At 39.1% G+C, this 22,883-nt stretch overlaps 1 protein-coding gene across 1 annotated transcript; it reads left to right on the top strand.

Moving 5' to 3' along the window:
• The first annotated feature begins 13,143 nt into the window (after positions 1 to 13,143).
• Positions 13,144 to 15,543, top strand: LOC114299864 (Concanavalin A-like lectin protein kinase family protein). Its single transcript, XM_028244694.2, has one exon. The coding sequence runs from the start codon at positions 13,403 to 13,405 to the stop codon at positions 15,404 to 15,406; it is 2,004 nt and encodes a 667-aa protein (XP_028100495.2). The 5' UTR covers positions 13,144 to 13,402; the 3' UTR covers positions 15,407 to 15,543.
• The last annotated feature ends 7,340 nt before the right edge of the window (positions 15,544 to 22,883 follow it).

Raw genomic sequence — 22,883 nt, forward strand, 5'->3', positions numbered from 1 at the left:
TGTTCGTCGCTCTGAGGACTACCTACAATGCGCCGCGGTGCCATCCAAACAAGGGGCAACTTTCCGTTGCCATTCGAAGCGCTGTGGTGCCATCCAAACAAGGGGCAACTTTCCGTTGCCATTCAGTGCGCCGTGGCGCCGTTCAAACAAGGGGCAACTTTCCGTTGCCATTCAATGCGCCGCGGTGCCGTTCAAACAAGGGGCAACTTTCCGTTGCCATGCAGTTTCCCTCAAGCAAGGGGCAATCTTCCTTCGAATCTGAGGTTGTGCATCTCGAGAGTGGGTTCCGTGCTCGTTGAGCAGTGGTCGTTTGCAAAAATAGTTTTTGAGAATTTTTACTAAGGTTGACTAACCTTTTCGAAAAGTATTCCATTTTCAAAACTGGACCATTTCTTGGACCCAAAAGAGGAAAATTTTCAGTGCTCATAGCCCAACTTGCACGATTTTAAATCAGAAAATCGAACAAGCGCATTAATCTAACTCTCATGTTGGTCAAAACTGTTTTAGTAGAAAGCCAAAATAAAAAATGGTCAAAATGATGAACTAGGGGCACAGTTGAGTCAGGTGTTCTGTCTTTTCCCCTTTGTCAAAATACTTGCCAGAAAGGGCGCTCTACTTGTCGGAAAAGGCACCGTATTCGCCAGAAAAAGGCACAACAAAGGGCAGAAAGCTCTCACATCCTCCAAGTAACGAGATATCAGGCAAAGTGCGAAGCACGAACTAGAATGGGGCAAGATATTCCACTCCATCATCTGGACAGATCTTATCACGTCCAAACTCCCCAGCAAAGCATCATCAACTGATGTTAGCTGCAGATTTGCTACACACCCAGTTGTAGCGCAACCTTTCCGTGGGAAGAATTCACTAGCTATGAGTGGAAGAAAGAGAATCTAGCAGAATGCTAGGGGCACGAGCCCACAATTTGCTGTTCATCCATCAACCACCCGGGGGAGGGATGAAAAATGAGAGATTGAAGAATAGAGAGACGTGCGATGAGAGGAAAAGTGAGAAGAGGGTTTTTTTTAGAAAAACAGAGCTTGAGGGCCGAGTGATGTGAGAACCACAAATAAAAGAGGGTGGGAAACACTGCCCGGTGAAACAGGCTCCCTGTGCACGTCTGAATGTCGTGTCTTTTTGTTTTATCTCGATTCTTGTTTTGAGTCGTTTCGAGTGTTACTCGATGTGTCTAGGTTGTGTGCCTCTTATTTCCTTGTTGAGTCATTTTTGCTGTGTTCAGTCGTAGGCTCAATACTTCGTCGAAAGCTCATCTCTGAATTTCAAAAATAAAATCGTTTTACGCTCCGAGTGTCGTGCCGTTCTCCACATCTGTGCAAAACAAGATTCGTTCTTTCATAAAACCGCAGGGTTCAACCCAGGTCATGCGAGAACAGTAGAACTAGGACCTATCTGAAGCTATATATGGTTCCGGACTGGAAAGCAAAAGCAAAAGAGGAAATGTCGGGTATCTGAGTTTGTTTCAACTTCAGTAAGTTCCGAGACTACATTCTGTGTGTACCTCTTCAAAGTCTTGCCAAAGCTCCGAAGTATGAGTGTGCCTCTACCTCAAGCTCAAGATCAAGTCTGCTTCAAGCCAAAATAGCAATCGAAGTGCTCCCTCAGAAAACCAGCCCCTGCCAGATGCATCTTGGCTGTGTTTGCAATGAGTTCCTAGGAGACCAACTGCGACGGTGGAAACTAGAGTTCGGACGGCTATTGCCTAGAACGCAAAGGTTCGGAATTTCCAAGACTAAAGTCTGGTTTAAATACCCAGGGGTCTATCATCGGCTTGAAATCTGTATGGCAACCCCATAGATTGAGATAGCATGTGAATGCGCCTCGATTCTGGATACTGAATCAGCCTAGTCTGTCACCCCGTTGGAGAATAGGGAAAGTTGTGAACATGACCAGGAAGGAAAGGTAGTAACTGCAGTTTGGAAGTACAATCAAGAAAGTGCAAGGAGAACCCGCTCTTTTCAGCTCAAAATGTTTCTGCGGAATTTTCAACTTATGTCTTTGATGTGTAGCTCATCGTCAGTCGGCATGCACGAGGTGTATCCTTTTTGGAATGCATGGTGACCCCTTCGAGGGGTAAATCGGAGGTTGCATTTGGAATTTGGTCTACTTAAGGCTTGCATGCCCTTATTCGGTTTTTTTTTTTTGTTTCAAACGGGCATTGTTATGCACATTTATCTAGCATTGTTATGCTCATTGCTTGCATTATTATGCACATCTATCTAGCATTGTTATGCTCATTACTTGCATTGTTATGTACACTCCACCTGCATCGTTATGCACCTTTTCACTTACAATTGTCGTTTTTTTCTCCTCTCGCATGCGATGCGTTAGGGCATCTTTGGTTTCGAACATTCGGATGAGTTCCGGTGTTCATTCATCCATTTCCTCCCTTGCATGTGATATGCTGAGAGGTTTTCTCTTGCGTGTGATACGCTGAGAAGTTTATCTTTCCTCCCTTGCATGTGATATGCTGAGAGGTTTTCTCTTGCGTGTGATACGCTGAGAAGTTTATCTTTCCTCCCTTGCATGTGATATGCTGAGAGGTTTTCTCTTGCGTGTGATACGCTGAGAAGTTTATCTTTCCTCCCTTGCATGTGATATGCTGAGAGGTTTTCTCTTGCGTGTGATACGCTGAGAAGTTTATCTTTCCTCCCTTGCATGTGATATGCTGAGAGGTTTTCTCTTGCGTGTGATACACTGAGAAGTTTATCTTTCCTCCCTTGCATGTGATATGCTGAGAGGTTTTCTCCTGCGTGTGATACGCTGAAAAGTTTATCTTTCCTCCCTTGCATGTGATATGCTGAGAGGTTTTCTCTTGCATGTGATACGCTGAGAAGTTTATCTTTCCTCTCTTGCATGTGATATGCTGAGAGGTTTTCTCCTGCGTGTGATACGCTGAGAAATTTATCTTTCCTCCCCTGCATGCGAAATGCTGAGAGGTTTTCTCTTGCATGTGATACGCTGAGAGGTTTACCTTCTTCCTCTCCTATGAGTGATACGCAGAGAGATGTTGTGCGTAAGACTCCGAGTATTCTCGGTAGTCGATTTTAGCCTTCTCCGCGTGAGACGCAGTGAGAATTGCACGATTTTCTTACATCCTTCTGCATGAAATGTAGTTAAATTTGTATTCACTTTCTTAAAACTGTTGCATGGTATGCTTCATTACAGCTTTCTTTGCATGATCATAAGATATGTTCGGCTCCTTGCACTATCATTTCGCCTGCCCCCCCTTTTTTTCCTGCGGGCATGCCTGCGGGCACATCTCTGTTTATCCTGTATGTTTGTCTAAGTCTTCGGCCTTGTCAAAAATTGGTCGTCTCTGTGCTTTGACATTCACTCCCGTCACTTATGACTTCCGAGTTCTGTCAAAGAGGGGCAACTGTAGACACCCCATTTTTGACCGACCTTAAGACTCAGACGTCGCCAGTTGAGCACTTGGTGATATTGCATGTTGTGCTTGTTCAGAAGTCTCAGAGTCGCGGCTGCGAGCCCTGCCTCCGGACTTCCGAACCCTCTTCTGTGCCTTGCCTCGATTTGCGAACCAGACTCGGTTTTCTCGGTTTTTTTCCTGAGGGGAGGGAGAGGTCCCGTAGACCATCTCTCAGTGGCCGTGGGCTACATTTTGTGGCTGTAGGCCATTTTTCCCATTTCGGAGTCCGGTTTCCGGTTTTTTGGGACCGTTGGCCGTGTGCCCCGGTTCGGGACCGCTTAACCATCTCCATTTGCTCTGATTTTTGGCATACATCTTATTTTCTCCCTTTTGAGGGACACTGGGGTCTGACAAACCCACTTCGTGGCCGAATGCCACTTTCGGTGCTTAACAGCCCATTTTCGGGACCCCAAACTGCGCGTTTTGGCCCTCGAACATTCGTTTTGCAACGGTTTTCGTTCATTTTTGGCAGGTACCTCTGTTTTATCACTGGGAAGGCTGTAGAAGGGTGGGAGGCCAGTAATTGTTGCAGCAACCAGTTATATATCCTCCGACGCCCTCCGATGCCCGTTTTTCACACTTCCGGGCTAATGTTGAACACCTTGGGGCCACTTTCTTGAACTTTGAACCACATACTTGTGATGTACACACATGGGAGGACCCTAAAAGTTGGTGGCCGGCCACTAATGTTGCTTGACCCTTTTGAACCCCTCCTTCCGAGCCAATGTTGAACAACCTGGGCCATTTTTCTTGAACTTTGAACCACATATTTGTGATGTACACACATGGGAGGACCCTAAAAGTTGGTGGCCGGCCACTAATGTTGTTTGACCCTTTTGAACCCCTCCTTCCGAGCCAATGTTGAACACCCTTGAGCCACTTTCTTGGACTTTTAACCACAGGGTTGTGTTAAGGGCACATGGGAGGACACCATTATGTGGTGGCCGGCCACTAAAGCCACTTGGCCTTTTTGACCCTTGGCCGGCCGGCTAGGGGAGGTGGCCGGCCGGCCACATGCAAGCCCAAAAATGGGCCGGCCATGTTCCTCTCTCTGCACACTTTACAGCTGTATAGCTGTTTCCCTCAGAAAATATCCCAATCCGGGGGATATTTTGTGGGGGAAAGCTTGCCTCCTTTTTCCCCCACCTTTACACCCTCTTTTTGTTCCTTATAGCCAGCTGCCAACACTTGTATGAGGTGTTGGAACAAAATTGCTTTGAAGCTTTACATACAACTCTCCCTCTATCTCTCTCATTTTCTCAAAAATATCCAAGTTCTACACCTCATTTTCTTCATCATCATCAAGCTCTACCACCACCCCTCCATTCCAGCAGCAAGGGGAGGAATTCCAGCAGCTTAAAGTCATCAAAGTTGGTCCAAGAAGCAACAAAAGCATTGGTCTTCAAGGGTGAGTAGCATTTCCCCATTTTTTGGTCCATTTCTTGCACCTTTTGTAAGCCATACATGCTTATTGATTTGAGCTCCGACCAAAACTGAAAAGGTCATTTTTTTGAGCTCATTTTCTTGTTTCATTAAGAGCTCAACCCGGTTTGAGCCCTCCATATTGCACTTGCTTCAATATCCTCCTTGAATGCCATTTTCTTGCATGCTTTGGAAGCCTATCATGCTTCTGTTTTTGGTCTTTTTACAGGCCTAGAAATAGTCTTCTTTTGACCTTATTAACATGTTTCATTAAGGGTCTTTGGCCGTTTGTGGAATATTTTGTATACTTTGTGTTATAGCCTCTTTTGAGCCACATTTTGCATTGCATTTCTAACATGTTTGTATACTGTTTTGCAGTTTTTACAGTTCTGTAAATATGCTTATTTTTGGTCCCTCTTCAATGTTGTAGAAGGGAATTTTTCAGTTTGGGCTGTGCATATACCACTTGCCTCTTTGGCCACCTTTTGGCCCTTTTTCTTGCATGGGAGTGCAGCCATATCTATGTTTGTTTTTAGGGTTTTTACAGTTCTGTAAAGTGGCTTTTTTTTGGCCCCTCTTCAATGTTGTTGAAGGGCCCTAACCTATTTGGAGTTAGCAGCTATGAGTTGCTTCATAATCTCATGTTTAGGGCCATTTTTGCATGCCATTATTGCCCTATCTTTGCTTGCTGTTTGGCCATGATTTGTACTGGTAAAATGATTATTTTGGGGCTGCCTTGCTTCTGTATTTTCATTCCATGTACCAATTTTGCATGCTTTGTATAGCTGTAGTTCATTCTGTGTGCCTAATTTTGCATTTCGGGAGAGATTCCATGCATCGGGTGTGTTTTCGCCTCATTTCGGGGCTGTTTTCCCCATTTTTCATTGCTGATAAATCCATTAACATGTTTGCATGCTATTTCCATGCCATTGCATTGCATATACCATTGCCTCGGTTTGCGTGCCCGTGTGCACGCATTTCGAGGCACTTCATTTTCATCCATCGGCCTCTTATGTGAGTGTGGCTGAGGCTCTCTCATGTTAGTATAAGTCCATGTTGCATTCTATATGCCATTTTAGCCCCCATTGCATTGCATATACCATTACCTCGGTTTGCGTGCCCGTGTGCACGCATTTCGAGGCACTTCATTTTCATCCATCGGCCTCTTATGTGAGTGTGGCTGAGGCTCTCTCATGTTAGTATAAGTCCATGTTGCATTCTATATGCCATTTCCATGCCATTGCATTGCGTATGCCATTGCCTCGGTTTGCGTGCCCGTGTGCACGCATTTCGAGGCACTTTATTTTCATCCATCGGCCTCTTATGTGAGTGTGGCTGAGGCTCTCTCATGTTAGTGTAAGCCCATATCATATTTCCATGTCATTTGCATTGCGTATGTCATTTTCTCGGTTTGCGTGCCCGTGTGCACGCATTTCGAGGCATCTCATTTTCATAGCATTGTGCATGCTAGGCTGTATCTTAGTTGCATTCATGCATATCATGCATATTGCATCGTGTTCGGGATAGGAGTTAGCCCGGGCATGGTAAACGAGATGCGTTTCGTACTCCGAGTGACGGAACGTGTCTCAATTCCCAGTCACCGACACTCCGGATTACCCATGATGGAGTTAGGGTCTTGTTGTGTTTTCATGTGCATTCATTCTATATTGAGTTGTGCAATTCGACTCCTCGGCCATCATGCCTCGGTATGCGTGATTGGTGGCACGAGGATCGAGGCATGCATATATTTGTGAAAATACATTGCTATGCCCCTTTCCTGCTCTCTGTTGCAGCAAAATGAAGAATCAGCAACTTTTCGAGGCTTGGCACGTATTTCAAGAACAGGTGTAAACAGAGGCTAATTGGGGCATCCCGATGGATTTCCGCGCAAAGCAACCTAAATATACATCATTCATCAGAAGCAAGGCAGTCCCTGGCTTGCACGCCAGTTTTACAGCTTTCTTAGTTAATCTGTTAATTAATTAGGATTTTTGTATATTATTTGGACTGTACTATTCTTTTATTCGTGACTGTATATTTATTCGGACCCTCTGCGAGAGGGCATAACTGTAATAAGTGTGCGTGTGTGTGTTGTATGTCTTCCAACCCCACGTCTTTCTCCCTTTTATTTATCCGCTTATGATGGTTAGATCAGGGCATATTTCAATTAACATACAGTATGATAGCATGTTTGCATTCATTCATCTGTATTGCATGCACCGGGCTCGGCGCATCATACTAACTGCATTGTACTTTCAATTCCAAATTGAATACATGATAGTTGTAGCATTTCATATGCCATCTTAGAATAGCCGAGCCTGCTATAGTTTGCATTTTTGCATGTGTTGCATTAGGCATTTCTGTATACTTAGGGTCATGCATGATTTCTAATGTAGTCTCTTTTTTGGCTTGGAGTACCCGGTGAGCTTTATGCTTTAGCATCCTTGCATGCGTGTGAGTGAATGCCATGATAGCATGGTTACCATGAGGCTATTTGCTTGTGTGATATAACTGCCTGAATGCCTGTGGGTGAAGGTTGGGTTGTTTAAATTGGAACAAATCATTGACTGTGAGTGGTTGTTTAAATTGGAACAAATCATTGACTGTGAGTTTTAAGCCCACTAGATAGTGGCAAAACCATCTTTTCTAAGCCCACCCGAGGGTGGCAAAATCTGTATTTTAAGCCTACTTGCGAGTAGCAAACCATCTTTCAAAAACAAACATGAAATGTTTTGTTTCAATTCGGGCGACCCAGTCTATACTTATATGCTGTGTGCATCACATAGTAACCTAGGCTAATAACCGGAATAAGGACACACAAAGTTTTCAAAAATAGATATCATGGTTAGTAGAGGCCGATCTTTGATCGGGCGAGCGGGGGTGCTCACGAAATGACCTTCCCCAATCGTACCCAAGTTCCCGAGCCGAGGCAACTTTGGTGATGATGGACACGTGGCCTTTGGCACCGAGTTAGGGTTTCCTAAATTTCCCATTAAAAAAATATTTAGGTGGCGACTCTGTATCTGGCAAAGCAGTCCATGTTTGGCACTTCTTTTCAAAAATTTGTTTCTCAAAACGATTTGCCGGATTTGGATTCTTTGGTTCAGACTTAGAACCGTGACAATTTGAGAGTCCTGAGCTATAGTGACCCCAAATGAACGGAACGGGAGCTCGTTCCTCCCGGGGCATTCGGGGACGTCTACAGACATCGTTTGACATAAATGATTGGGCCAAAGGCCGTTGGACATCAATGATTTGGGTCTGAGGCCGTTTGTTAAGGAGCGAAGTGGGCCAGAGGCCGTTTGATATGTTTGGGCTTAAATCGCCTAATGTACTAAACAATGCACTAAATAGAATTCTAAATGGGCCCAAGGCCATTTGATATATGTGAATCTCATTCGTGTAGCTTTTTTTATTTGATATTATTCACTTGGTTTTCGCTCACCCTCATTCATGTGATTGTAGGTGAGCCAAGCAATATCCATACCCAGCCCCAGTGAAGCAGGTGTGAAATAGTCAAGTTTTGAGGAGTCCGCCCACACGTCTTACGCACGAGACTTATTTTCGCCATTTTGTTCTTTTGTATATTTTTGTTATATTGGCGAGAACTTTGCATTGCAGTTGTGTATAAGCTTTTGATTGGCTGACCATGACTTGAATGATCCTGTTGTGTAAAGCTTTATGTTAACTTTCTTTGATGTGAGTCATTAACGAATAAATGTGAAATGTTATGATATGCCATGTAAGCATGGCTCTATAGACAAAGTTTTAAATTTGCTTTCATCTTGGCCCCTTAACTCTGTTGCAATATCTTTTATTTGGATTGAGGCCGTAGGTAATCTCATGATTACTGGCCGGTTATGTCCTTAACCCATAGGGGTGGGTTCGGGCCATGACACTAAGGGTGCCCCATCGCATTCTCTAGGCGCCTCCCGAAGAAATCGCATGAAAAAACCAAATTTTGGGTATCGGTGGGTTGTACAGCCATACGAACAGCCAAGCTCCATATGCGGGTGCACAACCCATGTGCTCTACAAAAAAATGCAAAAATAGGATGTGCGGCTACACATGTAGAATGTACAGCCGCACGTGTGGCCGATCTAGATAGGCTTTCATATTTTAGGCATCTGACATCGGATTGAAGTGAATCAACCCGTGCTGGAAAGCCAACTCATACGGTTACAATTTTATGTGAATTAGAAATTTTAAAATTTCAACTTTTTCTAGGTGAAAGTATGCCCTCAAGACGAGCCTAAAAACAGTAATTTTGGCTAAAAACAGTTTTTGGCACGAAAAAGGCAATACAACAGCTCTAACAACTTCAACCATCCCTAAGGTTGAAATTATGATACCTATTATCATCGGGAAGCATTTCAAGTATCTAAATCTTAACGGTTGGTCAAAATGAGATGTCTAAACTGTCCTACAGAGAATACCACAATCAAAGATTGTACATACTCCCTTTCACTACCGATAACTAGCACAAGCAAATTTGTTGATTGGTTCAGATTGATCGATAATAGAATGGGCTTTGTAGGATATGGTGTGATTAGTATAAGAGACACAAAAAAGAGAATCAAAAAAAAAAAAAAAAAAAACAAAAACAAAAAGCCAAAAAACAAAAAAAAGAAAAAAAAAAAGAAAGAAAGATGCTAGAGGAGATGATAGAGTATGATAGAAAAATCAGGTCTAACCCATTAATAAGGGTTTAACCCATTTAAGTAGGGTTAACATGTCTCTATAAAGGCAAAATAGGAATTTACTTCATAAATGAATTGGACTATTAAATAGTTAACTTTCTTTTAATTGTGTGGAGTAAATTGTTACTCAAATTTTATATTTAAGAAAAGTAAATGTAGTTTATATCAATACTATTGAGCTTATTATATTTTTTTTAAATTTCGAGGGAAGTCAATTTAATTTATCCATTTTAATATGTATAGAGTGTTTCATAGTGTATGAATGAAACTTTCATTCATGTCATTCGCAATATTTGTTTTTCCTTTATATAGAAAATATATGTGCTTATATATTATTTTTTTCACTATGTATAAGAATATTTACACTATTTATATTATAAAAAATTGTATTCTTATAGTAATTACAATATAATGTAAAGAATTTGTTGCGCTTTTATGCTTTCTACAAAGATTCATTTGGACTCAAAATTTGAAGTATGCCTGTAAAATTATATATACATAAAAAGGTGTTCAGGCCATAGGTCCATTATATAAACTTTAAGGGCATAGATTCGCATGCCTTTTATTTGGGTCCATAAGGACAGTCCCACAAATCCACGGTCCTTTTGTATTAATTTGTTTGGATGTATGCATGTTTATCTTCATCTTAGCAGGCAAGATGTTGCAGAGCTTAGGGATTTCGTCGTAGCTGAACCCGAATTCTACATCCAAATAACCCTTTAGCTGGTTAATGAAGAAGACGACTCAAATCAAATCCTAAAAACTTTCTCTGATTCGCTTAACTATGCCGATCAATACACCGTTCAAAATCATACGATTTGAGAAGGCGTAGGATCACCGATTTGAGGGCTTGACCGCTGGTGGAGCCGATGCCGACTAGGAAACCGAACAGGTAAATCAAAGGTCGCTGTTGTTGGTATGGACAATGCCGAGGACGACGGGTAAGAGAGTGAAGTAGACGTAGGGGGCACTCGTGCTTTCATGTGATGAGAAAGGCGAAGATGGCAGTGAAAAATGGAGTGGTGGTGCTGATGGCTAGTTTGAACGAGTCGGGGAGGTAGCAGAGGGAGGTGTTGCCACAGATGACGAATAGTGGATACTCTTGTGTAGATAGTGGTCGATTGAAGAAGAATAATGGTTGGGGCTACTCTTGTGTGGTATTAAGGGCAGAGATGACTAGTCTCGTAAGATAGAGGATATGAGTTTCTAGGGTTGGAGTTATTCCTTGTTGAGATTGAGAGAGTTACTGTCAATCATCACACATCTCTTCTGCTATTCTTATTATGCATTATTGGAATTGGAGGACTTTGTTTTTCTGCCGTCGTTCTTCATTTCTTTTATTGGTTGCTTATCTTTTTTTCATGGATTAAAGCATGGAAATCGTTCTATGCTATTCTTGTTATATTCATTATTGGAAATATGCTTTATTTTTTTGTTGCTATTCTTGATTTCCTTTGTTGGGTTCACATATTAAAGAATGGAAATTGTTTCGTGTGTTTGAGAATCTTTTTATTATTATTTTTATTTTTATTTGTTGATGGCTTCTTGTGATTTGTGAAACTTGAATATCCTAATATGGCTTGTTTGGCCTTGTTTTAATTGAGTTTCATACTCAGATCAGTTCTTCTCAATTCTCCCAGTTTGTTCAATTTGGACAGATAGATTCAAGCTCGTTTTGTTTAATTTGGACAGATAAATGAAAAATAGTAACACAGATTGCTAAAAATGCTAGGACACAGAGATTTAATTTTTGCAGATAGCAAAAATATAAGATAGATAAGAAACAAAAATAGGACAAATGTATTCAATTTGGACAGATAAGGAAAAAATACTAGCACAAATAGCCAAAAATACTAGAACATATAGATTCAATTTGTACAGATAGCAAAAGTACTCGGACAGATAAGAAAAAATATTCAATTAGGTAGATTCAATTTGAAAAGAAAAAAAAAAAGAAAAAACTAGCACAGTTAGGTTAATTTTTTTTTTGAATAGATAAGTTCAAAAAATTGAAAATAAAAATTTGTACAAATAGATGATATTTATGGAACTAAGTTTCATAAACCCGCAAAGACTTTTTACCAACAAATGTTCTTATGTTCCCAACAGACCACCCTTATTCTCAATGACTTGTATGGGGTGGGAATTGGATTTATCAAGGATTATCTATATAAAAAAATGCTTTTAAAAGTGTAATGATTTTTATCTAAACATAATAATATTTTTTTACAGGTAAATAATAATTTGATCTCTTGTGGTTTATCCAAAAAATACAGAATCCTCACGTAATTTTATTTGTAACACTTAAACTTCTTAGATTTCATAATATGATGTAATTTTTGACGGATGTATCAAAAATACATAAAACGACATGATTTTATGCACCGCCTAATAATAAAAAAATAAAAAAAAAAGAAGGAAAGAAGAGAGAAAAAGAGTGAAAGTGAGAGAGAGAGAGAGGGAGAGAGAGATTGCAATCAGAAAAATTGAACATAATTGAACTCATTATTATTAGGGACAAAATTGAACTCATTACTATTAGGGACATAATTGAACGTAATTGAACTCATTATTATTAGGGACAATTACCCCCAAAAAAAAAAAATTAAAAAAAATCCAAAGTTTTAGTATTGTAATAAAATAAATTCCAAAGTTTTAATTTCGCCAATATACACCTTCACTGATTTGTTTTCAATATAAACATTCATATATTTTTGTTCAGTAAAATCAACAAAAGAAATAGTATTTTAGTCATTAAATTCAATGTAAGTATACAAAAAATGTCTAAAATACAATTTTTATTAGTTTAATGACTAATATATTAATTTTTTCCATCAATTTTACCTAACAGAAATAGGTAAATAATTTAAATTGAAAACAATTCAAATATTTAGATTTTTAATTGATAAAATTAAAAATTCAGAGTTTATTTTGTTATAAGAATCAAAATTTTGTGTTTTTTTTTTCTTCTTTTGTTATTTCCTCTTATTATCATTATTTTTTGTGATTTTATTTAGGCCGCTTTTGGCAATAGGCTTGTTTGGAGTGTAACTTATAAGTTTTTTTTATTTATTATTATTATGAAAACACGTGTAAAAAAATGAAGTGGTGATATGATTTAAATAAATCAATAAACTGATTTTTTAGATGTTAACAAAAGAGATCTAAATTAGTTAAAAAGCTATTAAAAAAAGTAAATAAACTAAAAACTCATACAACATAATCAAAGATTCTTTCTTATTTTCTTTATTTTTTACATATTTAATATTTTTTTTCACCTTATATTTTAAACAAAAAATTAAAAAATTATTAAAAAAATCACTTTTCAAATGAACGCTCATTTTAACTCCAAAAATTTCACTATTGAATTTAATTCATGTATTTTTTAAATCATATAAATCAGTTTGCTTCTTAATTCACCACATAACCAAACAAATCGGTCCATAGTATCGTTGACAAATTTGTGCAAGCATAAATAAACGTTCGCCCATACGTTAGAATCACATTTTCTTATTGATATATATACGTTTTTTTTTAGAAGTTTCTTCTCGTTTTTGACTAATATTTAATTTATTATTTTCACGACTTTGATAAAACATCATTGACTTTTAATAAAAGATGAAAATTAAATTAAATAAAAAACCAAGTAATAAAAACCAGTAAAAGAAAAGAAACAGTTAATTCAAAGTTCAAACGCCGAGAAGCACGTGCTAGGGTAATTTCAACCAAAGACATCAACAGAGAAGCAAATTGTTCCAACGAATACCAAATCCAACACCAGTAATACGGAATCTTCGCTGCCGGCGAGGCGGCGACCGCCGTAATCAGTAACGAGATGGTCCCACTATTGCTCCTCTTCCTTGTCCATCTCACAATCTTCCCTGGTTCCATTTCTGCTCTTGATTTTCTCTTCAATTCCTTCTTCAATGCCACCAACTTCATCTACCTCATCGACGACGCTCGCTTGGACTCCTCGGTCCTCCGCCTCACCAACGACTCCAACCAGTTGTCCATTGGTCGAGCCTTTCACCGATCTCGGCTTCGAATGAAACCCACCTCTAATTCCACCCAGATTTCATCATTCTCAACTTCCTTCGTCTTCTCTATCTTGCCGGAGATCAGCACCAGCCCCGGCTTCGGCCTCGTCTTCGTGCTCTCCAACACCACGGAACCCGACGGCGCTCTATCCGGTCAGTACTTCGGCCTCTTCTCCAACGCCACTGTCCCCGCCGTCGTCCCACTCCTCGCCGTCGAGTTCGATGTCGGACAAAACCCGGAATTCAACGACCCAAACAACAATCATGTCGGGATCGACCTCAACAACGTCGAATCGAAGAAGACTGCGGACGCCGGCTACTACAACTCCACCAGCGCTAGCGCCGATCTCATCCCCGTGAATATGCGGAACGGTCAGAACATACACGCTTGGATCGATCTCGATGGCTCTCAATTCGAAATCAATGTCACTATCGCACCCCTCGGCGTGTCTCGACCGCTCAGACCTTTGCTCACCTTCAGAGATCCAGTGATAGCCAACTATGTTTCTTCAGAAATGTATGTTGGCTTTTCTGCATCGAAGACTACTTGGGTCGAGGCACAGAGGGTCTTAGCGTGGAGCTTCAGTGACACTGGTGTTGCCAGAGACATCAACACCACGAATTTGCCTGTTTTCTCGCTCGAAACATCGTCCTCTTCGCTATCTCCCGGGGCTATTGCTGGTATTACAATCGGCTCTGTTTTCGTTTTATTTCTTTGCTTGTCTGTTTGTTACTACTGGTTTTGTGGAAAGAATAAAATGAAAGAGCAAGAATATGATGATGATGAGATTGAAGATTGGGAACTCGAGTACTGGCCGCACCGATTCTCTTACGAAGAGCTCATTCTGGCCACCAAAGGCTTCTCCGCAAATGAGCTGCTTGGGGCAGGAGGGTTCGGTCGAGTCTACAAAGGAACACTGCCCAACGACACCCAAGTCGCTGTCAAGTGTGTGAGCCATGATTCGAAGCAAGGACTTAGAGAATTCATGGCAGAGATATCAAGTATGGGTAGGCTTCAACACAAAAACTTGGTCCAAATGCGAGGGTGGTGTCGGAAGGGCAATGAATTGATGCTTGTGTACGATTACATGCCCAATGGCAGTCTCAATCGATGGATATTCGATAAGCCCAAGAAACTAATGAATTGGGAAGGTAGGAGGCGAGTCCTCTCCGATGTCGCTGAGGGCTTGAACTACCTTCACCACGGTTGGGACCAGGTGGTTATTCACAGAGACATCAAGTCCAGCAACATTTTGTTAGACAACGATATGAGAGGCAGGTTGGGCGATTTTGGGCTGGCGAAGTTGTACACACACGGTGAGGCGCCCAACACGACGCGGGTGGTGGGGACTTTGGGATACTTGGCACCGGAGCTGGCCACGGTGGCAGCGCCGACAGCAGCAAGCGATGTTTATAGCTTTGGAGTGGTGGTGTTGGAGGTGGTGTGCGGACGGAGGCCCATAGAGCCATCAAAGGAGAGAGAGGAGGAGGTGGTGTTGATTGATTGGGTGAGGGAGAAGTACGTGGAGAGGAGGGTGTGGGAGGCTGCAGACGAGAGAATGAAGGGAGAGTACAAGGTGGAGGACGTGGAGGCTGTGTTGAAGCTTGGTTTGGCCTGTTGTCACCCTGACCCGCTCCACAGGCCTACCATGAGGGAGGTTGTGGCGGTTTTAGTTGGGGATGAGGCGGCTGCCGTGCCACGCTTTTTGCTGTCGGAAGTAACTGAAGACAGGAGTAACATTGGTGATGGTGGTGGTGATGAGGCTGGAGAGGAATTGTCACCGCCACAAGATCTTGTTTGAATTTTTCCTTATGATTAAAAAAACAGAAAAACAAATTTATTTGGACTTTATTTTTGTGTGTTTTGGCTACAAATTGCGTTGTAATTAACCAATTCTGAACATACCATTATAATATATTTTTCAAGCTATATTTCTCATTTTTGTTTTGTTTTGTTTTGTCTTGTCTTGCCTTGTCTTTTTTTATAAAGAATTGGCCACTAACAACTTGAAAACTAGAAGGTTGATTTGAAATTGTAAGAGTGTCTTTAATGATTTGTCATTGGAACTGTCATTACTATAATATAATAGTAGTGATGTTCCAATGTTAAATATGACAACTATCAAAAGTAAAAAATGCCAAAGCTTGTGTCAAATTTGGCATAAGCTTTGGCAGTTGCCATATTCACCAATTCAGTTAAAACCAATCATTTCTCTCTCTCTCTCTCTCTCTCTCTCTCTCAGCAAAACAGGTAAATTTTTGTAAAATTGTCATTTTTTCAGAACGAAACACAGAAACTTGGTGTGCTTTGGACGACTGGCTGAACGACTACCCTGTTGTTCGACCGAATACACTAGTTTCTGTGTTTCATTATTTCAAAATGACATATAACCATTACGCTATATTTGGTTGAGAGATTTGAAAGTAGAAATGAAAAAAATGTATAAAATTAGGTGAAATATTTTATTTATATTTTACCTTCCCTTTTCATTTCCTGTTCCTAATCTCTTTTCAAATCTTCCAACTAAATACAACATTAAAGTATCATTGCTATAACTCTATAATTTTCTACTATTTGTTATCAAATTATAGCAATGACAATATTACTATAGTATTTGTCATTACAGATACTCTAACATATGATTTCGATTTCAATTTCAATTTTCAAATGTGATTTTATCATGAGTTTATGCCTAACATTAATTTCAGACACAACACGATAAGATCTTTGAGCGAAAATAAATAAATAAATGAAAGTCTATTAAGAGAACGAGAGCGGTCGATCGAAAAAAAAAAAAAGAAAAGGGGAGGGGAGGAGCATCAATGTGCAGTATAATAGTTGTAGAATAAGATTGGGGAAAATTGGTGCAGTTGCAAAGCTACAAAGTATCTCTCTAACACAACCAGCTCTCTAGTTAGTTCCCCTCTACAAAGTAATTTTTCTCTCATTCCATATCTCTCGGTTCTTAACTCTTCATGGCATGATAGATAAAGAATTTAAATAGAAAGGTGAAAGAAGGATAATGCTATATAAACATGAGAAATGCTTTAAATCACTAATTAGTTGTGGCTCTAATGATGTGACAGTGGATCCTACCCACTGTCACAGTGTGTTTGTGCCTTGTTTGTTTGTTTGTTTGTTTTTTTTTTTTTTTTTCAATTGTCACCTCACTGGTGGTGGGATTAATAATGACAAATTAGTGGTCTACAACATTGCTCTATAAACATATAGATGTCATAATTTTTTTTTTTTTATAATTTATTGACGTCACATCTATCACATTATTAAAATGAGTTTTGTTTCATATTCTAAAATTTTGTTATTGAATGAAACATTACTTAATAAAATTATATTGTGGCTCTGAATAAGAGATTTTTATCAATGACTTGGTTAATAAAGAGATAGATAATCAACAAAAAAAGATATTGAGATTTGGTCAAATAATCTAGTAGCTATATCTTAAGGTGTTGTGAGGGACGCCAAGAGGTTGAGATGATGGAGCACCGATGAACTTTTTCAGTTGTAATATAATTATACACTATCCTAAAATAAAGAAATAAAAAAAAATATAAATAAATAAATAAATAAGAAAAGCTCAGAGGATGAGCAATTGTCATCCTTGGTCTGTCTCTTGAACTGGAAGGGGCTGAGCAAATCTTGTTGGACTCTCAACAAGTATGATCCACCATGTATTTATGTTGACCATCTCCATGTATTTATGTTGAGGGGCGAACAATTCAATTACATCCGTTGGTTTGTGATAATTCAAGGACAGGGACAGGCCTCCCCAACCCAATCCGGTTAAAAAAAATAAAATAAAAACTTTGTTTTACTTAACTCATCAGTTGGTTTGAGATAATACAAGGATAGGGACAGGCCTCCACAACCCAATCCAGTTAAAAAAATAAGACAAAAACTTTGTTTTATTTAACTCACTCATGAGAAAATTAAATTTTTTATTTTTCATAATTTTTTTTATTGAATTTTTAAATATTTTATGCTTATTTTTTATTTTATTTTTTAGATTCACCTAATTTTGTATAATATTTGCGAACAAATTTTTTAAATTCACCAAATACAAAAAATATTAAAAAAAAACAAAAAATTTAGTACATTTTCGTATTTTTTTGTATTCAATAAATTTTTAAGGATTTTTGTACAAATTTTATACCTTTTAAATAGGGGAATTGTAGCTTGTTTTTTGCGCTCCTCGGAGGGGTTTAGTCTCATTGGGTACGATAGTCCTAAAGTTCGAACTCCCGTAATTCTGAATCTGGCTTCAAAAGTGTAATGTGAAACAGAAAAAAAAAAAAAAACAAATAAGAGTCCAAATTCGGCAAATCTTAGAAAATCTATTAATCATCAGATATGCCAAAAATGAACTACATTGCCAGATTTCATAGTTCCCACCTAAATATTTTCGAAAAATTTAGGAATCTGTGACTGGTGCCAAAGGCTACTTGTCCGTCGTAACCAAAGTTGTCTCGGTTCGGGAACTTAGGTATGAGAGGGGAAAGTCATGAATTAAGCACTCACCTCACCTGATCAAAGATCAACCTCTACTAATTATGATGTGAATTTTATCAACATCATATGCTCTTGTTTTGATTTTACTATGTGAGACACACAAGTATAGACTATTTCGCTTGCTTTGGAAATGACTTGAGTTTATGTGATTATTTTAAAAGAGTTTTGAGTGCACACAACTCAAAAGGAAAGAAATGAACTCGTACATACATTTGATCAAAATCATTCCCAATGCAAGTAAAATAGCATTCATCCACAAGTATTCAAATAGTTCATTTCGAGTAAGCACGTAGCCTCATGGTAAGATGCTAAGCATGACAACAATCACACACATGAATATGCTAAAACAAAAAATGCTCACCTAGTACTCCGAGGTAAGCCAAAGAAAAAGAAAGCAATTAGAAAAATGCATGACCCTAACAATGCACATGACTAATGCAACACATACAAGAATGAAACTATTAAGTTCGGTTTATTATGTCATATGGATTAACTCAAAGCATGCTGTAACGCACGTATTCAAACAAGTAGGAAATGACAATGATCTTCAAAAATGATGAACCGAACCTTAATGCATGCAAAAATGGATGCAAAGCATGGCAATGATCCAAAATGAAAACATGATATTACATATAACCACGGTAAGCATATAAATAAAAGGGAGAAAGAAATGGGAGTTGGAAGACATACAAATATTACAAGTTTGCCTCGTACAAGAGAGTCCGAATGTCCTAATTAACTAATTATTACAAACACTAATGAATGAACTAATTAATTATTAATCATTTCAAAACAAATATCAAAGCTACTAATCTAATGGACTTGAATGAGCTACGAGTCACATGCACACAAGCAAGAATATCCTCCGGAAACCTCTCGGTTTGCTGCTAGAACTTGCCCTGTTTACAGCCAAAAAATAGTTCTGTTTTGGCCTCAAGATCTGCTCTGTTCTACTGTACAATTACCACTGCCGTACAACATGCTTGGCCGACTGGCTTGATAAGGTGGTTGGCCGTATAGAATAAGGAACACCCTACTGCAGGAGAATTGGAACAGAACAAGACATAGGGTTTCCGAAAGCTGTTCATTCTTCCTGCTCCTTCCTGTCATGAGGATTTTCAATGAGTGAGTAGGTTTGCTTCCTAAATCATCAACAATAGCAAGGTTGTTGCATGATTATCTTTGAAAGAAAAAGAAAAAGACTTAACTAAACACAAAACAAAGCTATATTCCTTACGTCCTTTCTATCATGAAATTTATTCGAGAAAAAGGTAGACATGCTTCGTAAACCATCAAATATCACAAGCTAGTATGCGATGATTATGGAGCAACTAAAATGAAAAATAGTAACAACTCAACAAGTGTTGTCAACTCATCTCCCTACTTATGCAATAAGGATGAAACATCTTTTTCCATGCTTCAAAGTCGAACTAGGAAAGAGTTTTCAACCTTTCTCAAGAAAGAGCTCTTTAGGAGCAACAAAGCAAGTAAGGAAAAAAAGACAAAAAGCAAGCTATCTATCAAAGCTTAAACACACAACTAGCCAAAGTTATTGACAACTCCCCTTTTTCGTGGAACAAGGATGAGACATCCATTTCCATGTTTCAAAAATGATTGATAAGAGAGTTTTTCAACACTTTGGACACAGAAGCTACAGCCTAGCTTCAAGGTGGACAATAATAACATGAAAGCAAAAAATTTACACTAGATAAGTAAACTTGTGGCGGGGTGGCTAAGCATAAGCTCTAATTCTCCTATGACCACATGGTTGCAAGTTACATAAGGGAAGCTAAAAACGATCAACTCAACGAATTGGCCTCTATATCCTAAACATGCCAAATCCGAGAGGACTTACATCAACACAAATATGATATTTAAAACATAGGAAGTAAGAGCACATGTAGCGGGGAGGACTAGGACCCTTTTATAAGCCCATATTCAATTCATATCACACAAAAACAACCTAAAATAGTGCTAAAAGGGACTAAAATTTAACCAAATGAAGTGAAACGAAAGTAAAAAAAAAATGAAAGAAAACAAAGGGGTGCACAACTAGAGAGCTAGCCAATGGAAAGGTGGCTAGCTCACTCACTTTTAACAAAGTTTTAATTACATTTTATGCTAAAAAATAACTCTAAAATTTGTATGAAAGAAAAAGAAAAGAGAGAGAAAAGATGGTGAAAATGTTCAAAGATCACCTCTTAAAAGAGAAGATGTTCTTCTTAGTTCACAAACCACAATCCAAATACTCTCAAGCAACTAAAATTGTGTTTAAGAATCTCAGTAAAAACTTCAAGTTTAAGCTTGTAAGGTGTATGTATTGTGTATCTATATTGCAAGAGATGAGAGAAGTGATTTGGAAAAGCTATAGGCTATTGAGGATTTTTTCTAACCCCAAACCATGAAGGGAGGATGTTCTATTTATAGAAAAACAACTTCTCACGTTGGAAATATCTGTAAAAGAGACAATTGGTCCAAAGCATGTACATGGGAGCAGCTGGTAGCTGTCAAAATATCTACTACACTGAACATGGTTGGCCGGCCATGAGAATGTATGGCCGGCCAATGAAAACGGCCTACCAACCATCTGTTGGCCGACTATTCTCTAAGTGATCAAGCTAGAAAAAATAAGGTTTTGGTTCAAAGGGGGTGCAAGGTTTAGGTTTTGAAGCTCAAAACTGAATCCTATTGCTGAAGATTTTGAACGATTGCACATAACATTTCATCATCAAGCGTTTGAAGTGAAGCGCCCAAGTCTTAAGGGGGTCAAAATGGGGTGTCTGTGGGCATTTATTCACAAATCTCTTTTCACCTACTTATGTTCTTGTGAAATGTGAAACTATCTTCATAGGGAAAGCGAGATAATGTGTTTACCCTTTTAATCTGTCAAGAGAAACCAAATGTCAGTGATCATTTCCGACCAGGTTTGGTTGGGAAGATCCTCTGACGATCAAGTTAGTATACTAATCGGCCGTAATGAAATATATAATTTATATTTAAAAGAGGCTTCTTGAGTTATCTCTTGTCTGCCTCTAGTGCTTTACCTGTTGTCCCTTTTATAGTTGTTTAGCTTAAATCTTGTTCTTTCGTTTATCTTTTGATCGAATGGTTCTGTCTTTGTCTGGCAATGACCAGTCCAATTCCCAAGTTGTCTATTTCCTTGATCGTTAGATTCTTACCGTGTCGATAGCTAAGATCACGTTAGATGTTGGTGGCCAACTTGCTAGGAATCACAACCGTGAGATGATTTTGATCGGACGATGTTACCTTATACTAGGCCCAATCTATATATCTAGATTTCTTGAAATGTATTCTCATTTGTTAGATTGGAGCTTAATTTGACGATCCTCATTTCCTTACAGATCTTCTTTCTAAAAGGATATCTTTATGTTTAACTGCCCCTTACGCGCCTGAGTTTAGACCAACCTACTGCTAGTTGTCCATCATGGGCTTGAGGTATAACTTTGGGTTGAACCTCCTTTTGGGATAATGTCAATGGATTTGGGCCTAGGCTCATATTTTTTTCTCTTTACAATTGTCCCCCTTTCGGCTACTGATCTAGGAGGTTGTTGAAGCACTGATGCTAATCATGAATGATTCCGAGGTGCATATGTCGAACTGCTTTCATTGCTGGCACGTGTCCCTTGTGTTAGTGGGGTTTTAATAATGACAACCGTTACATCATTCTTTGTGCGTTGTTTCAGTTTTGACACATTTATTGAGGAATCATCCCTTACTCTTCATCACTTCGCTTTCACTTCCATCAAAGACCCAGGCGCACTTACGTTTCTCTAATTCATTTGAAGTCTTTGCTTTATTTCTGTAAGTTTATTCTTTCTCTCTCTGTTTTCCTTACTTTTACAATTTTAATTTTTGCTATTGCTCTCTTCTTTTTTATGCTCCATGAACCACCTTAAGCATCTTCTTAACTTTAAGGATAGCACCCAAGAGTTTAGAACTCTTTATAATATCTCAGACGATGTTGTTGTTTGCTTTCCTAATGTTGATGTCGACATTGTTGAGGGGGGTTTGCGGTGCAGATATCTTGACCCCTTATTGATATTGTTAAGGGGGGTATTCATTTCCCTCTGCACCCGCTTTTGAAGGAGCTGATGCGCTTCTATGGCGTCCCTCCATCTCAACTTGCCCCAAATTTCTTTAGGATAGTCGTGGGGTTGATTGCCCTAAACAATATTCTGGAAATGAAGCTAAGGCTTTTAGAAATTAGGTATTGTTATAACTTTGTTTCCACCATGAGAGAGAGAGAGAGAGAGAGAGAGAGAGAGAGAGAGAGAAGACAAAATTTCATTTCAAGCCTAAATCAATGAAGTGCCAATTGGTCCAAATGCTTCTTGATTCTACTAAGGGTGTTAACGACGTAATCGTGATAGTGGAAGAAAATTGGGAATTCTCTCTTGGTGTTGACAGGATGCGCCCCATTATGGGATGCCTTTTGGGGTTACCAAGTGTGCTCGACAGTTCGGACTCTCGATTTCTGATTTGATATCAGTAGTGCAATGTGAAACAAAAAATGAGAGTCCAAATCTGACAACTTTTATAAAAATATCCATTTTATTGTAAAATATTGCCAGAAATAGACTACATCACCAAATTTCAGAGTCATCACCTAATCTTTTGGAGGAATTAAGAAACCTGTGACTCATGCTAAGGGCCACCGTCTGTCATAACCAAAGTATCTCAACTCAAGAACCTAGGTATGAGTGGGGAATGTCACTAATTGAGCACCTCAC

The sequence above is a fragment of the Camellia sinensis genome, chromosome 15 (genome assembly GCF_055761805.1).
Source record: "Camellia sinensis isolate YWXY chromosome 15, ASM5576180v1, whole genome shotgun sequence".
Lineage (NCBI taxonomy): Eukaryota > Viridiplantae > Streptophyta > Magnoliopsida > Ericales > Theaceae > Camellia > Camellia sinensis.